This window comes from Cinclus cinclus, chromosome 13, assembly GCF_963662255.1.
Source record: "Cinclus cinclus chromosome 13, bCinCin1.1, whole genome shotgun sequence".
Taxonomy (NCBI): Eukaryota; Metazoa; Chordata; class Aves; order Passeriformes; family Cinclidae; genus Cinclus; species Cinclus cinclus.
In genome coordinates, this window is record NC_085058.1 from 8,696,168 (window position 1) to 8,714,024 (window position 17,857).

Sequence of the window (17,857 nt, forward strand, 5' to 3'; positions counted from 1 at the left end):
AATTTTTACTTTCTTGAACCAGAGTATTGGTCTTAGTGCTAAGATTAAAGCTGATATTGCTGTTACTGTACCTGAACCTGTAATTTAAGTTTTAAAATGTTATAAGGCCTTTAAAGAAATCGGTTGTAAATTTCTGATAGTTTTCTTTGATTTCAAGTGCTTGATAAGATTTTTTCTTGAAAAAAAACTCTTATTCCAGACAGAAAATCCAAGTATGGAGAGACCGTATACATTTAAGGATTTTGTTCTACATCCAAGAAGGTTAGTAAATACCAGATGGAAATTTTAATTTTTATAGCTACACAATGGTCTTATGTAATTAGTTGTAAATACGTATGCATTTTCTAAGCTTTCCTGTTTCCATCAAAGACATTTGAGCAGCCATTTCTAAGATATTGATTATCTACTAAAAAGTCAGCATTATTTTAAATACTTACTGTATTCAGAAGTCTGAAGCCTCAATGCCATTATAGAGCTTAATTAATTTTGATTATAAAAAGTCAAGTTTGTGTTGGAACACTTAAGAATAATCCTCTAGCTGTGCTTTTTCAGCTATTTTGTTTTACAAGTGTGCAGTAAGATAATTTTATTTTCTTTTCTGCAGCCATAAATCAAGAGTTAAAGGCCACCTTAGATTAAAAATGACTTACTTACCTAAAAACAATGGGTCTGAAGAAGAAACCACCGAACAGGCTGAAGAATTAGAGGTGGGAAAAAATGTGTTTGCTGCTGAAAAATGAATGTTAGAAATCACTAAGCTGTAAATAGTATTTTAGAAACAAACCAGTTAAAAGTGGTTGCTTGTATTGTGCATACAATTTAAGGTGTTTAAGTTTCTGTTATAGGTACTGTTGAACGTTGTTTGACTGCAGACAGACACTAACATCTCTGGTTTTAGAATTTCAACTCTCTCCAATCCATAGGGGTGGTTTGGGCTTACCTACCATATATATGTGATCTCTTGAAGCACATCCAGTGTATATTAATGGATTTCTTTTCCAGATTTATATCTTATTCAGAATTAACACCTTTGCTGTAATTAAACTTGTTACAGAAGGGTGTGTTCATCTGCCTGATACATTTGCAGCGTATCTATGAAATGACAATATTTAAACTTTTAGTGTATTCTGTGAATGCTGTTTATTTTCCTGGAATTAACAACTTCTGGTACTAATGTATTTAAGCATCTTGAGTTAAAAATAAGGTTTTTGTATGCATAATATGCCCTGTCATTGTTTGGAAAGAAACACACTAAAGCCAGAGTCAAATTTATTGACTTAAGATGTAATGGAACTACACCTTAAAAGGGGGAGTGGCTTGATAAATTAAGATAGGTGTTTTTCAACTTCTGTAGTATTAGTTATATGATGTCTTTCAGCCTGGGTGGATTATATTGGACCAACCAGAGGCTGCTAGCCAGCCACAGCAGCAGCAGCAGGAATCTCCTCCACTGCCTTCAGGCTGGGAAGAGAGACAAGACATCCTCGGCAGGACCTACTATGTCAATCATGAATTCAGAAGAACACAGTGGAAAAGACCAACTGCACAGTATGTCTTTTAGCCTGAAAATTCAAGTCTTATATTAGCTAGTGTAATTTCACCCTAGTTACATTGGAAGCAAGGAGAAAATGAGTAGAGAGCTTTCCCTCACTTAATTGAGAAGCCCTCATATGGTGGTCACTGGCTAGTGATCATTTTGACTGTACTGTGCTATGGAAGTATGTGTTCAAATAGAAACTGGTTGCAGTTGGAGGGATAACAACTGTGGGAATGGAAAGTAAATAATTTTTCATTTTTCAGCCTGGTCTTTTCTTCCCATCGGGGCCTTCATTAAATTGTTTGCCTTATTTGTTTTGGTAGTTCCCCCCCCCCCCCGAATGGTACCTGGTTCTTCAGCTTACACTTCACATTGACATGAATGCTAATTCATTTTAAAGAGTTTACATTCATTTATATAGTCCAGACTGTTTCTTTTTCTTCTGCCAAAATGACTATGATGTATGTTTTTGCTGTTAGCCTGGCTTACTGTTGAAAGATAAACTCTGGCTGCTGTTTGTTGACTTCTCCCACCCTGCCCCACCAGGGACAGTGTGGCTGTTGCAGATCTTGGCAGTGTGCAGCTGGAGGCCCAGCACGTGTTTACTCACCGGCGACAGATATCAGAGGATACAGAAAACACAGACAGCAGAGATTCCCCTGAGGTAAAATAATAAATCTCGAAATGTTGCTGAAATGCAACAAGTGATTCTTTTTAATCTAGCCTACTCAAAAAGCTTGTCTTAACTAATTGTAACTTGGAACTTTTAAAAAATGTTTTCCCTTTATTTTCCTCTTAAAGAGCTGGGAAATTATAACTGAAGATGAGGCAACAATGTACAGCAGTCAGAACGTTCAAATACCTCTCTCACAGAGCAGCTGTGATATACAGAGTCATCTTGCAGAAGAATTGAGTAACAGACTTACTACCTCTGGAAGTCCAGCTGCTGGCCAGTCAACAGCCTACACTGTAAATTATTTTTCTCATTGTTCTGATAGAATTAGATCCATAAACACTTTATTTAGGAATTATATTTTTAATTTGATCTCCAATGCACAGACTTTAATCTCTTTACTGTAGAATCCCATCTAAGCAAGCATCTTCTTCCTCACTGCTTTGCTTATATGGATTTCTGCCTGAGTTTGAAACAGATTTGTGTGAACTATTTTTCAGTCTGTAAATTTACCTCTGTTGAGTGCTGAAAGCTACGAATGAAGAAATCTGTTTGTATCCTGAAAGCTTACTTTTCCCATTAGAATTATTCTAACATTTACCATTTTTCATTGTGGATATTGGGATAAGATTTTATGATTGTGTTGAGTAAACCTGCTGCTTCCTTAGCAGCAAAAAAGGGAGCTTGCTCATACAGTTCCACAGCCCTTGTGCCAGCTGTAAAACCTGCCAGACCTCTGTGTGAGTCTGTTCAGCTTGCTAACCCAGCAGAAAACTACTCTCTTTTCCTCAACTCATGCAGCTGAAACAGCATGCTAGGTTGTCTGACAAATGCTACGGTAGCAGAGGGAAAACAGCAGGAGTATGTAGCTGGGGTGAAACTCGACTATTTGGTGGTAGCGAGAAATTAAATAAGATCAGCTGTCCTGTGAAACCCGAGCTCCACAAACAGCTTTGTTACCTGACACATGATGTGAGAAATCCACTGTCCATTGAGGAAAGCCTCTAGAGGTGACCTAGGCCATGTAGTGTGTTAGATTTTGGTATTGAAATCATCATAGCTTTTGTGATGTTAAGAATGCCCTTCCAGATGTAAATTTGATATTGACAAGGTTTATCTGAGTTTGTACAAATGTATCACTGGTGTTGCTGGAAACAGTCAAGTGAGAGTAACAAGACTATCTCTGCTATTCAGCATCAATGGATAGCAAGGAAGCTGTTATTTCAGCTTGCTTGGGTAGTCTGTGCAAAGAAAGAGGCTGATGTTCAAATTATTTGCAAGTGTCAGCTGAAGTGGCAGTCTTGCCTTCCTTCACCTGCATTATACCCTACCCCTCCTCCACTAAAAAAAATAAATTAAAAGTTAATAATGCTTTTTCTTTGAGGTACTCCAATAGTATGTGGATAGGGAAAAAGCCTTCAAATAGTTGTGGAAATTCTGAAGCAAAACTAATTACAGGTGCCTAATTGTAGCAAGTGAGATCTAAACGTGGCTTTAGGCATGATGGTGGACACTTATACAAAGTCCAGGGATTGAATTGCTCTTCTCAAACTGGTTCTCTCACACTCTCATATCCTTTCATTGTTGACTTAACACAACTTTGCAGTGAGTAGGTTAGCTTTGCTCTATCACAAACTTTACTGACAACACAAAAAGTTCTATACTGTAAACTCAATTCTACTGTAACTATTTGTAATTAGTGTTTTACATGCCAAAACATCTATTGCTAGAGTTTTTTGAACTTTGACAAGCCTCTGTCATCCTAAGATTTATAATAGATCCTGTCAACTTGATGTTTCTAGCTGTTAAAACAAGAGTTTGAAAAATGTCATATTGAATCATGTTTCAAAACAAATGCAACTCTTTGCTCAGGATGGATACTCTAATAGCTTGAAGTGTGATAACCATTGTTGGCTGTTTGCTGCCATCCTTAAAGCTGCAGTAATAGCTAATGTGTCCTTTCTCTCCACTCCTTCAAGAACCAATCCAGCAGAAGAGGTAGTCTGCAAACATACAGACCTGAAGAGCAGCCTGCACATCCAGTGGTAAGTCATTTTTCAAAACAACACAGGCTTTTAGCTGTGTTAGCTGCTGACATTTTAGATGAGATTTGACCTTCCTTGCCCAGCAGCTGTCCTGACAAAATGGCAATTATGAGTCTAGTTCAGCTGTAAAGCTTTCATATTTCAGCTTTGTTTAGCATTAGCTTGATACACAGCCTGCAGAAGGAAGTAGTCTTGCCCTGATGATAGGAGTTTTGTTTTTCGAATAGTTTGCCTTATAATTATCTACTTCTAATTAAAAGCTATACCACATTCCATTATGTTTTTATGGGGACACTGTGAACTGTGATCTAATAGCCAGAGGTACTAGGCTGGATCAGCCTAAACCAGGTATATAAATGCATCCTTTACATGTGGAGTTTGAATTTTGTTTGAAACATACAAATAAAAATCTGTTACTTCATACTGTACTTAGATACTTCTTATCTATTTTATTCAGTTCATAAAAGTCATGAACCTTCTGGAAAATAGTTTTGTTGTTTTAATTTGACAGAGGAAAACCTTTTCACAGTAAGTTTCATAGTTTCCTTAATTGTTTTCCATCTGTTACCACTAATATTTAGTTACTGCCTACTTCATCTGGATTGCCCCCAGGCTGGGAAGAACGACAAGATGAAAAAGGAAGGTCATATTATATAGATCACAATTCTAGAACCACTACCTGGATAAAACCAGTTGTACAGGTACTGCCTATCTTTAATTTACTGATGCTTGTATTCACTGAACCTTTTAAACATCTCATGTAATAGAAGTGCAGAGATGGCTTTGAAATAGAACGTGCAAAAGGCATAAACTGTGAAGTACCACATGAAATATCTGAGAGACTGCATGGAGAGTTAGGAACGGTAATGTTTATCATGTTTATGTTTATGGTAAGTCACTCTCCTTTCTGGAGAGTGGTAGCTGACTGAGGAGGTTGGGAGGCTTCCGTAAACCTTCAATACAATCAGTGATTGTTAGTCAATGTGGTTGATATTATGAAATCTGTCAGGGACTACTTGCTTTATGGAACTGCTTGCATGAGTCAAAAATATAGGTTGATAGAAAAAAGATCTTGCTCTACAGGGCTTTGATTTGATAGGATGTTTTTTGGTCATTTACCATAGATTGCTGTGGAAACAAGTCAGGTGTCAGCTGCACAAGGTATTTCTGTAGGAAGACTGCCACAAGCAACATTAAGTGATTCATCACAACAGTCTTCTCAGCAGCAGCCTGAAATGGAGCAAGGATTTCTCCCTAAAGGCTGGGAAGTCCGACATGCACCCAACGGGAGACCATTCTTTATTGACCACAATACCAAAACCACAACATGGGTAATGGAAAACTGTTCTCATCAGCTGAAATTCTAGCTCCTCTTGAATCAAAACATTGCTGCTTTCAGCAAGCTTCCCTATGTTTCTTCAGTGCCAAGGTAGCTGTGTGTGTCTGTTCAGGAGCATGGTCAGAGCATGCTAATAAAGCCAAGGTAGGGAGTTGGCCCTTGTGGGCCCCTTGCAACCCTACATATTCTGTGTGAGTCTGAGTGATATGTAGTAAAAATGCCAAGTCATAATACCTGTCATGAGTGGAAGATTATCAGTTTTACTAATTGTATTGGTACTTGAAAGTTTAGCTTGGAAGGAAGAAAATGGGAATCTGCTTCACAGGTGTAAAGCCCCTCCTAAATGACACTGCAGAACTCTGGTAGCTGTAAGTTAATATTGAGTTCTGTGACATACCTTCAACAGGAAATCCATTACCTTTCATTTATCACAGGGCACACAACACAAATTTGTGTGAATGCTTAGAAAAGCAGACCAGGTGCAAGTACCATATTGGTGAGGGAGCTGTACAGCTGCAGTTCCACGGAGGGGCAGTGCACACCACTTGGCACTGCCAAGATGGGCTGAAGCATCTCAAGACTAAGTCAGGGTTACTGTCAGGTGAAAGGGAAAGAGAAGTGCATTAAATTGATTTAAAATGAGTGTTCTTTTCTCCAGGTAGGTGAAAGGAACTCATTTAACACAACCACCATCATCCTTGCTCCCACAAAAAAACCCCAACCTATCAACCAAACAACAAAAAACCCCACCAAACCCCAAAAGTATAAGGTGTGTCAGAAATCGTGTGGAGAGAGTAACTCGACTCAAATACACAAAAATTGAGTTGAGTGAGGGATTTATATTTGTACACATGTAAATAAAATATAGTGAAAAGTTACTAGAACATGATTGTAAATAACTGGAGGACTGTGAATCCACAAGGGTTCCTCTGGCTGCAGAATATGCAACCATTACCTAGTTGATACTAGGCATATTCTTTACCAAATTATTAATAAAGGCAAAAAAAAAAAAATGAAAAGCCAAACAAAACAGAAAAAGGATTTTAACGTGCTGCTTGTTTCCTTTTCAAAGGAAGATCCAAGACTGAAAATTCCTGCTCATCCGAGGAGAAAGACTTCCCTGGATCCAGTTGACCTGGGCCCATTACCAGTAAGTAAACCATTCCCTACTTGTTTTGCAGATGAAACAATCTAACTGTTTAAGTTAGCATTATTGTAATTTGGACATGAGAAAATGCAGCCTGCTCTTTTCCTACAAAATATACTGTTCTGAATTTCAATGCTGACAGTAGATGGGGGAGGAATGCCCACAACTGCAGATCATGTTGAGTTCTAAGCACACTATATGATCAGAAGTTTATAATAAAAAATTTAATTAAAATGTGTAGTAAAAATTTTGCCTTCTTACAGCCAGGGTGGGAAGAAAGAACTCACACAGATGGAAGAATATTCTTCATAAACCACAGTATGTACAGTGTAGTATTCTTCCCTGATCATCATTTTATTTGTGAACATTATTTAAATTAATGAAACAAATTAAACAATGTTTTGCAGATACAAAGAGAACACAATGGGAGGATCCTCGACTGCAGAATGTGGCAATAACTGGACCAGTAAGCTTTCCTAATATAGATTTTCATATTTTTCAGAAATACTGTTAATAGAATCTAAACAAACTCTTGTCATTTATCAGTTAGTCAGTCTAAAAAGTGAAACTTTTGGGGTGTCTGAACAAAGCATTTTTATTTCTTTTTAAAGACTGTTTAGAAAGCTTTCTGGGGAAATGATCTTTAAATGCCAGAAAGAAAAAGCAGTTCCCATGGTAGTAAAAAGTTTCCTTATAGACTGGGAGGAGGGCTTTGAAGTGGGTAAGAAAGTCTATTTTTTGTCCACACTAGCTCAATTCATGAAGTAAATTTGAGAAAAAAAGAAAGGGAAAAAAAAGAAAAGCTTAAAGAGGAATTAAATTAATTTTCAACTGAAAAATTACTATCCAGCCTCAATACTTAATCTGTAGTGCAAAATTACCAGAACTAATTGCAAAGATGGTTTGCATTATAATTATAGATGGGTTTTAGTGTTCAGCTGATATCTGTGTTTATTAATAGCCTGCGTATGTAAACAACCTTCCCTGTCCATGGAAAACAGAGGTGTTTGTAGCCAGGTCTCTCATGATACAGCAGGGAAATGGACATTATGGACGTCACCAAAGGCATTTTGGTCACTTTGATCTGGGCCACTTGGGGATCTCAGGCAGTTACATCAGCTCATGGGGAAGTACTGCATGAATGCTGTGGAGCTGATCTGAACAGAGAAGTGCTTTTCATTCCTGGTGTTTATAAATTGGAAGTCTCCCCTGGCACTCAGTAAAACATGCATTCCTGTTATCTCAGAATTTAAATGGGTTGTCTGTGTTTCACAAGATACACGAGAGTTTTTTTTCTTTTTTTTTCCCCCCAAAGGCTGTGCCTTACTCCAGGGACTATAAGCGGAAGTATGAATTCTTCAGAAAAAAATTGAAGAAACAGGTTAGTAATCAGTAGGAATCCAGCAGAAGGTTTTGAAACTTAAGGCCCCTAAACAAGGGAAAGCTTAGGTTACAAGGAAGGTAAATTTACTGTCTGATCACAAATATGTTTGTGAAGCACCAGCTTGATAACAATTAGCATTTACTGTTAACAACAGGGTTTGTGACTTTATGCACTGATGAGAATGCAAGCAGTCTAATTAAAAAAGTAGAAATTCTCAAAGGTTAAAACCATGAACCTGAAAGAAAGACTGGAAACAGGAAAGTCTGGAAATCGCTGGTCAAGCACAGAATAATTTTTGAAAGTCAGAATATGGAAAGTTCTCAGAATAAATTTTAGTCTGTCTGTGTAGAAATCTGTACTGTCATAATGATCAGGCTGGATGACTGCAATAAATTGTTACAGCCTTAAAATCTGAAGTTTAGGAATCTTGTTTCCAAACTCTCGTTGGAAGTGGCAGTGCCAGGTATATTTATAACATGTAACATAAAAGACTGTAAATAGCATCTGGATAGCCAGACAACAATGAGTCTGCACAAGTTCAATCAAATTTTACATCCTTGGGAGATACTTTACATATTTAATAATAGCCTTTGAGTTTAGATCCATGCTTCATCTTCACCTGCCAAGTCTGCCTATGCATTTTGAGCTGATGTGTAAATTGTACACAATTATATATGCACCTTGTTTTTTGTGTTCCTAGTCAAAAAATATTGACATTCATTCAAATGTCAGTATCTTAATCTGAGAAGTGATAGAGACTTGAGCCACACAATACAATTGTGGTAGTTTAAGAATTAAATATAACTGCAGATTTTGTCTTAAGTAAGAGAACAGGACACCTAGGTTCCTAGAATATTGAACTAGAAGGTGGAATAAGTCAGGTAGAACGGTTCCAGATAATTTTGTGTGTCAACTGTGAGCTGTTTTTAATCAAGTGTGTAATATGATAAATGCTCAGTGTCAGAAGAGACTCCATGCCATGCTGCATGCAGAACAACTGCCCATATGCTGTTACTAGTGAGAGCTTACTTTAACTGTATTTTCTTAGCATGAAATAAAAGTTAGTATCTGAAATTCTCTTTGCTAGTTGAATTGTAGGTAAATAGAACCTCTTTTCAGTCATACTGTGTTATGTTTTCAGATTGTCTGAGGGTTTCTGTGCCCTCTTTGTCTATTTTCAGAGTTTGTGTATTCTGCAAAACTCTTAAGATGCTAGGTTTTGTTTTATTATTCTTTGTTTTCATATTCTCTTTTTTAGAGTGATATTCCGAATAGGTTTGAAATGAAAATTCATCGCACAACAATCCTTGAAGATTCTTACAGAAGAATAATAGCTGTAAAGAGAGCGGATTTCCTTAAAGCAAGACTTTGGATTGAATTTGATGGTGAAAAAGGTTTAGACTATGGAGGAGTGGCCAGGGAATGGTTCTTCCTTCTCTCTAAAGAAATGTTTAATCCCTATTATGGATTGTTTGAATATTCAGCTACGTAAGTAGTACCACTCTGGAAGCGTGAAAACTTAGGAAAAGAAATTGTGTTTCTCATACCTTCTTTAAAAACGGGGTTCCTGCTGCCCTTGCAAATGTATGGGAGGGTTTAGTTGATAACTGCCATAATCTGCACACAGTTGCTTGGCAGAAGAGTAATGTGGAGACAGTCCTTGTGGGGTTTTTTACAGCAGTCTAACATAAGCCATGGCATTTTTGCATGGACAAGCATGTGCTTGCAAACATCTCCTGCATACAGAAGAGGCAGTATGTAAACTGTAATGCAGAGAATGTTACTCTGCTTGAAAACAAATGGGAGTTAATGCCTTCCCTTTGGTTTATCTCTAACTTACTAAGGTAGTTCATGGTGGTTGTTCCTTATTTATCAATAGTATTCTATTGTGTATTGTTTAATATATCATCATGAAAAGCAATAACTGATTTAGTAAGTGATATCTTTCAGATCTGCAAATGTGAGACTGTTCCAATAGTACAAAATTTTGTTTTTCTTTCTCTTCCCTGCTCTCTCCTTCAACTTCAGAGATAACTATACTCTGCAGATCAATCCAAACTCTGGACTTTGCAATGAAGATCATCTCTCTTATTTCAAGTTTATAGGTCGTGTGGCAGGAATGGCTGTTTACCATGGCAAACTTTTGGATGGTTAGTATTTATCTTACGTAATGTTGTCATACTCAGATTAATAGTGAGCATGTTTTGAGTCCTAAGTTACATCTGTTAAATTTATTTCTTCTTCTTTAAAGCCTTTTTTATTCGTCCTTTTTACAAGATGATGCTCCAAAAACCAATAACACTACATGATATGGAATCTGTGGTATGTAATTTGCTTTATCGTGTAGATAAATTTCATATTAATTTATAATTTTTATGTATACATGTATATTTAATGGCATTTTGAAGGTTGAAAATGCATGACTCAAAGATCTCTTAGACTACATCCTTTATAATCTGTAAATTGTATAGGAATTAAAACTTGCAATGAAAATCCAAGGCCTAGCCTCAGGTTCAAGTCAGTTAAGCTGTACTGGAAACTTGAACCTAAACTTTCTATGATGTTTTCTTAAAATGTTTTATAGACACTGAGATTATTAAAATTGAATATAAATACTTTCAGGATTATTCCTATCTTAACCTGTATTTTAAACTATATTTTTCTTAGATTATAGAAATTAGTAATTTCAGGAACTGAAAATATTTGAGTGATACAGTGTAACGTTTTTAGAGGATCAACATGTCCCTTAGACTTTTCTTGTTTGGTTGGTTCCCTGGTAACAGCTCTTATCTGGAATACTTATGGACAAAGTGATTTTTATTCTATCTTTTTAATCTGTTACTGATTTAAGATTGCAGCATGTAGTTGCTATCTGTTTCTGAGTAATAGATTTATAGATGTGTCCTGTTTTTTTTTTTTTTTCCTTTTTGTTTGGTTTTTGTTCAGTACTCTAGAACGATGGTGTGGTTTGGGTTGTAAGGCAGGGACACCTTCCACTAGGCTGGGTTGCTCCAAGCCCTGTCCAACCTGCCCTTGAATGCTTCCAGGGATGGGGCAACCACAGCTTCTCTGGGCAGCCTGTGCCAGTGACTCACCATACTCACAGGGAAGAATTTCTTAATATCCAAGTTAAATCCACCCTCCTGACCCCATTACTGCACTCCCCGATACAAGTCCCTCGTCATCTGTTCTGTAGCTCCTGTATTGATACTGAAAGGTCCTGTAAGGTCTCCCGGAGCCTTCTCCAGGCTGAACACCCCCAGCTCTCCCAGCCTGTTTCCAGAGCAGAGGTGCTCCAGCCCTCGTAGTATCTTGGTGGCCTCCTCTGGCCTCACTGCAGCTGCTCCATGTCCTTAGGCTGGGGTCCCCAGCACTGGGCACAGCTGAGCAGGGGGACAGAATCACCTCCCTTGACCTTCTGGTCACACTGCTTTGGATGGAGCCAGGATGTGGTTGGCTTTATCTTAATTTTCATTTCCAAAGGTTCTTTGTAGTAATGCCTGACACTAAAAAGAAGACAAATAGAGGATGAAAGAAGACAAGAGAAGAATCCAAAATATATTACTTCAGATAGTGCTGTACCATCTTACCAATGTTTTGCTATGTGAGACATTTACATAAATTGCTGAGCAATCAGGTTTCAAAGGTCTTCAGAGCTTTGTACAACTGCAGGGTCTCTGTATCCAGTATAGGATTACCGTAGGCAGAAGTGTTCACTGGACTGTCATGGAACCTCTTGCAGTTTATAAGGTGGTTACTTTATTTAGTGTTTACTATTCTCTCTTAGGATAGTGAATATTACAATTCTCTGAGATGGATTCTTGAAAACGATCCAACAGAACTGGACCTCAGATTCATAGTTGATGAAGAACTTTTTGGTCAGGTTAGTATGTTCATGTAATGCAGAATAGACAAAACATGAAAGAAAGTACTTGACCTGTGATTCTATCTATATGGTGTTAAGAAAACCCCTTAGCTCATTCAGCTCTTTGCACTCGTTCAGTGCTTTCAACATGGTGTGATGAAGGACTTGGAAATAAGCAGAGCTTTAAAAAAATCGCTTGTGCTTTTTTGTTGAATACTACTTGCATTGAAATGTAGCTGTTGCTGTGAAAAAAACCAAGGCTAAAATATCCATAGTCCACTATTTGATCTGGAGTAGAGGTTGGGTTTGTATGATTGGCTGGAAAGGATGAGCTCCTTTGGAAACTGCTGGAATCACTGGGAGATAACATGTTTCCTTTCTCTTAAGATGTACTAGAAACCTATAGAATAAACAATTTTGTTATTGCATACAAAGCTATTTAAGATAAGTCATGTAGAAATACCACAGGTCTTGAATAAAACTTCCAAATTACAGTTGCCAGCTAGATCTAAGGATAATAACCTTTGTGGCCTTGTGTAACAACAGTGATCCTAAGAAGCAATGAAAATGTACATCCATCATAACTGAAAATGAGATATTTCTCTTCTGAGGTTCTAAAGTGACAGAAGTCACTTTGTAAGAGAGATGTATATTGATTCACTTAGTGGGATCATTGCTGAAGTGGTTTCTGTAATTGTTTTTCCTTGAGATTTCGAATGAGGGCTGGGTCATGGAGTAATGCAGTTAGAGAAGTGTACCTTACTCTGAACCTGTGTGCAGTCTTCAGTGGTGTGTTGTAGCAGGTCAGAAAAAATGGAGCTTTCCCATTGCACCCCTCTTTTTTAAAAAGTTCATCTTTTTTAAAAAAATGTACCACATGCTATTTATTAGGTGACCTGTGTGGCTGGATCTGTTTCTCATAGTTCTCAAATTCTGCAGTCTTCAAGAGTTGCATGAATTACCTAATATTAACATAGGAATTCTGTTACATATTCACCTTATTTAAGACCTGTTCTGTGCATTGCATTTAGACCCATCAACATGAACTGAAAAGTGGTGGATCAGAAATAGTTGTCACCAACAAGAACAAGAGAGACTACATTCAGTGAGTAGTGGTTGCTGTGTGCAATGTACCTCACTGGATTGCCCCCTAGTACAGGGGCTCTGTGTTGGCTTTATTTACAAAAGGAAGTTGTTGCTTTGTATATAAATCACTTTTATCTTAAATGTGATATGTGTTTGGGTTTTTTTCTATTTTTTTGCAGTCTTGTAATTCAGTGGAGATTTGTGAGCCGGGTACAGAAACAAATGACAGCCTTTAAAGAGGTATAGTTTTAATTACATGATAAATTCATCTAGGAGTTTGCATCTGATATTAAGGTTTTTTGAACACCCTGAAGACCCACTAATAATGTTGTTAAAAGTGTAAAAAAAGAGAAAGGCCGTGATACTGTTTGTAGTGTTAGCTTTAAATTATTTCAGAGTCAAAAATATTTTGGTATGTTTTTACTGAGATGTTTCATTAATCTTGAAATATTTGCTTATTTCTCATCCTGACTGACAGCTTTAGCTGTAGAGCAAGCTATTTAATGGCCTCTGCAGAAATTAAACTTAATTTGATCATATTAGTTTGATTTAAACTAGGCAATTTACTCTTTTTGTACAAATTGTATTACATAGATGATATTCAGACTTCCATACTCATAACTCAGTGTGGCACAGTAAAGATGTGAGAAATCAATTAAAAGTACTATAACAAAACTGGGGACTACTGGTGTCCAAACATCTGTATTTGATATATTGCTTTGGCTGTGTTTACCAGAGTCTCTAAATATCCTTCTCCATGGCTAAAAATGCTAAAGTAATGTTGTCTTGATTTTTACAAAATTCCCTCATCTTTTTTTAGGGCTTTTTTGAACTAATACCACAGGATCTGATTAAAATTTTTGATGAAAATGAGCTGGAGGTAGGTGTATCATGGAAAAGAAAACAAATTATGTTGGAACTTTAGTTTACTCACTTAAACTTTGATGTTGTTTGTTTGATTTTTTTTTATCTGTTTAGTTATTAATGTGTGGATTGGGAGATGTGGACGTGGCTGATTGGAAACTACACACAAAATACAAAAATGGCTACAACATAAACCATCAAGTAATACAGTGGTTCTGGAAGGTATCATAGAGTTCTAATATTTTCTTATTGAAAACATGTTCAAAAGCTGGTGCCTTTTTGCTAGTTTATAGTTTGATTCATTAAAAGGTTAGGTAAATATTATTTGACCATTAAAATTCCTGAGTAAATAAGAAAACTAAAGATGAGATGCAGGGTAAGAATGTAAATGCAATACTGATGCTTGCTTTTTCAAAAAAAAACCTGTCTGACTGGGGTTAAAAATATTTGTGTAGGTTTTCCTGGCATGGTTACACTAAAGAGGTGTTAAACTCTTCTGTTTAATAAATTACAGGAATTTGGTTTCAAGTTCATAACATCAAGAAACTTCAAAGAAAATAGGGGGCCAAATCTTCAAGGGAAGCATTATAACAGCCTGCTAAGCCAGTAACCATACTCTTGTTACAGTGCCATTAAAAAATGGACTTCATAGTTTTAAGCAATAGGCTGAGAAGTAGACTCTGTGTCAGTAAAAAAAATGCATGTGTGTATCATAGATAATGATTTAGAGGTAGATACTGTGTTGCATGAGTCTACTAGCTTAAAAACTTAATTTAAAAATAAATCTTTAATTGTAATCATTATCATACATAGGCAGTCTTAATGATGGACTCTGAAAAAAGAATAAGATTACTTCAGTTTGTTACTGGCACATCACGTGTTCCCATGAATGGGTTTGCTGAGCTGTATGGTGAGTACTTAAGATTATCTTCACAATTAAGTAACAAAGAACCCGATGGCAACATTGTCCTTATGTTTGATTTCAGACACTGGCAAATTATTGTTCAAATTTTATCTTAGAAATTAGTATGTCCTGTCAGTTACAAGAAGCAAAGTTAGAGAAGAATCACTTATATCACAAGTTTCTGATGTTCTATATGGGGACATACTGTTTTAATTCTGGTTTTGGAAGTTTTTAAATGTACAGAAGTTCTCAAATTATTGTAGATTTTTAAAGTCCTCAGAAGCTGCAAAAATCCCTGTTTAACACATCATTGAGCTTGAAGAAAATTCTCAGTTATCCAAGATCTGATTACAAAGACATGCTGGCATCAGCAGTTAACTTCAGTTCCACAACTGCTTTTACCAGCTCACAAGGCATGGTTGTACAGATGCAGTTGTTTGTAAGGATATACTCCTATGGAGACCACTGAAATGTCATGAGTTAAACATAAAGTCAGAAAAAAAGTGTTGAACTTAGAATGCAGAGACTGAAATGGGCAGAGGACAGCAGGGAGAGGACTGTGGGCAGAAGATGGAGCAGCCCACAAAGGGTGGGGATGCTTGGCTTAGGGGAAGTCTGTTCTCAGCTGCCATCAGCCATTATGTTTTCTGCTGGACTGCTTTATTAAGGCTAAAAGTGCTTGAGATGCTGTGCAAATGACTGAATAGCCTAACTTGCTTCTTGGATTAAACATTTCCCTTTTTTATAAACAAGACATTATTTTTTTATAAAACAGAAGGATTGTGAGCAAAACCACCCATCGTATGTTCCCATTTCTCCATGTCTTCACTTTCATTGTAAATACTTGGATTATTTTTTTCTGTTCCATCAGTGAGTTGTGAGTTCCAGTGGGAAGAACAGTGTGCTCAGCAGGCTTAGCTATGTGTCTGCTGCTACTCCTGAGCCTTGGCATTGTTGGTGTTAGAGCACGTACTCATCACAGGGGAACCCAGTCAGAATTCTGCTGCCTCAAGGAGCTCTGCTTATATATTTAAGAACACTTCTAGAGACAGAACTAAGAATTGATACAGGCAAAGAAACTGCTGAAGTTCTTGGCTTCCTTCTGCCCAGGGATTAGGGTATCCCTGGGCAGTGTTCTGCAGTTGTATTCACTCACTCATTTATGAGAAATTCAACTGGAAATTGTCTTGCACAGTGCTTTGTTTCTCGTACGGTTATTTCTGCTTTACTATGGCCAGCATGCTGTCCTTACTAAACCCCGGTTAAAATTCTATTTCCTGTACCTTGTGTTGAAGGAGCCGTAGTGGTTTTTCAGCGTTTTGCGCTTTGCTGCTGCCGGGCTGTTCCTTCCCACGGCTGCTCTGCAGTCCCGGAGCCGCTTCCTAGCGGAGATCTCCCTCTCGTGGCACGGGCGGGCGTTTCTGCTCCTCCAGCTCCGGTGCTCCGGGGCCCACCCGGAGCGAGCCCACCGCGCTGCAGCGCTGCCGCACTGAACAGATACTCTCTGACAAGACACTGATTTTTTTTTTTTTTTTTTTGTCTTTCTTTTTGAACTGCACGGTCTTCTCCCAGCTTAAGGAAACGGTTATGAAATGTTCTTTGCATGTACTTGATGAGAATTGAGAAGTCCTGTTGGAACCCTGGTAACTAAGAATTTTAGGCTTTCTGTGCTGACAGGCACTGACCCCCAGAAGAACACTCTATTTGACCTGAGGCTGTGTAGAAGGCTTCCAAAATTGAATAATAGAACAGGGATTATGGGTGTGTAGTTTGAATAGAAGTGTGTAATATCATGTGGTGGAAAACCTAGAGTTTAGGGCTTTAGAATATAGAAATATATATAAAGCAAGGTGGAGATTTTTAGGGAGGAGGGTAGTCCTTCTTCACCTTCTTCTTCATGGGTTTGGGTGATACTGTATGATTGGATAACAAGTCCACACTGTGGACCACAGGTGGTTGGTTATTGAGTTAAAAGCAAAAATAATATAGGTGTAATTTTGTAAATTGGACAGTTTTTCCTTAAAAGGCCTTGTAAAAAAAGAGATACGACTTCATTTTTAGTTTAACTTGAAGTACTGTAGAACTTACAGTTGGAGACTGTAGTAAAAATAAGAACTAATAAACATCTGAGTCCAAACAAGAAATACCAGCTCACTCAGTGAATCCTGACCCTAGCAAAAAGAGGATAAAAATCAATAAAGCCCAAGAAACTTTGAGAGTTGAGATGCTCTAAGACAGCTGGTGAAGGATAGAGGGAGCTGGGGCTGCCCTTGCTAGCCAAAAGATGTTCTCTCAGGTGCATGAGAACATCCTGGGAGTCCACATATGATTGTCATGTGTAAGTTCTTAGTTTACTCTACTGTGTTGTTGCTTAGGTAAAGGTAGACATTTGCTACTTTCTTCTGGGTTATAAAACTTGGCATATGGTGATAAATGTGTGTAAGTTTTTATGCAAAATTTATAACGGTATACAATTGTCTTGTCCAGAAAACTTTAATGCCAGCTACTATGCATATACATTTAGGTCTTAGGCTTCTGAGCTTAAGGTATAAAAGTCTCTTGAAACTGAGGTATTGCAAGAGATAATTAAAATACAAATGAATGGGGATTATTGACTATTACTGCCTATGTATTTTATTCATATAGATAGCTCTTAGTGTCAGAACTGGATTAGAAACCCCCCAAATATGTCACAATTTGAATCTCTGATTATAAAAGGATTTCATAGTAGGGTGAAAATTGTTGTATTCTTTTCTTCAGGTTCAAATGGACCACAGTTGTTCACAGTTGAACAGTGGGGTACCCCTGAAAAGCTGCCAAGAGCTCATACCTGGTGAGTATTTAATTTAGATAAATTAGGACCTCTAGTAAAAGTGATAAAATACTCAAGAGTTTTTGTCTGTTTTTCAGCTTTAATCGCTTGGATTTGCCTCCATATGACTCGTTTGAAGATTTATGGGATAAACTTCTTCTAGCAATTGAAAACACTCAGGGTTTTGATGGGGTTGACTAA

At 37.4% G+C, this 17,857-nt stretch overlaps 1 protein-coding gene across 4 annotated transcripts in view; it reads left to right on the forward strand.

Annotated features, from left to right (window-relative positions):
- NEDD4 (NEDD4 E3 ubiquitin protein ligase) overlaps positions 1–17,857 on the forward strand; it is a 31,673-nt gene extending 13,816 nt beyond the window's left edge. For 2 of the 4 annotated variants that reach the window (XM_062501782.1, XM_062501783.1), the window contains 23 exons: positions 200–261; positions 605–707; positions 1,379–1,548; positions 2,084–2,201; positions 2,339–2,506; positions 4,190–4,255; positions 4,837–4,956; positions 5,380–5,586; positions 6,667–6,744; positions 7,005–7,059; positions 7,149–7,207; positions 8,057–8,122; positions 9,384–9,613; positions 10,154–10,275; positions 10,377–10,447; positions 11,913–12,008; positions 13,022–13,095; positions 13,256–13,316; positions 13,897–13,956; positions 14,055–14,162; positions 14,754–14,850; positions 17,605–17,677; positions 17,755–17,857. In XM_062501782.1, coding sequence (XP_062357766.1) covers positions 200–261; positions 605–707; positions 1,379–1,548; positions 2,084–2,201; positions 2,339–2,506; positions 4,190–4,255; positions 4,837–4,956; positions 5,380–5,586; positions 6,667–6,744; positions 7,005–7,059; positions 7,149–7,207; positions 8,057–8,122; positions 9,384–9,613; positions 10,154–10,275; positions 10,377–10,447; positions 11,913–12,008; positions 13,022–13,095; positions 13,256–13,316; positions 13,897–13,956; positions 14,055–14,162; positions 14,754–14,850; positions 17,605–17,677; positions 17,755–17,857 — 2,367 coding nt within the window. The remainder of the gene's footprint in view (positions 1–199; positions 262–604; positions 708–1,378; positions 1,549–2,083; positions 2,202–2,338; positions 2,507–4,189; positions 4,256–4,836; positions 4,957–5,379; positions 5,587–6,666; positions 6,745–7,004; positions 7,060–7,148; positions 7,208–8,056; positions 8,123–9,383; positions 9,614–10,153; positions 10,276–10,376; positions 10,448–11,912; positions 12,009–13,021; positions 13,096–13,255; positions 13,317–13,896; positions 13,957–14,054; positions 14,163–14,753; positions 14,851–17,604; positions 17,678–17,754) is intronic. The other 2 variants (XM_062501784.1, XM_062501785.1) reach the window with 2 other exon arrangements.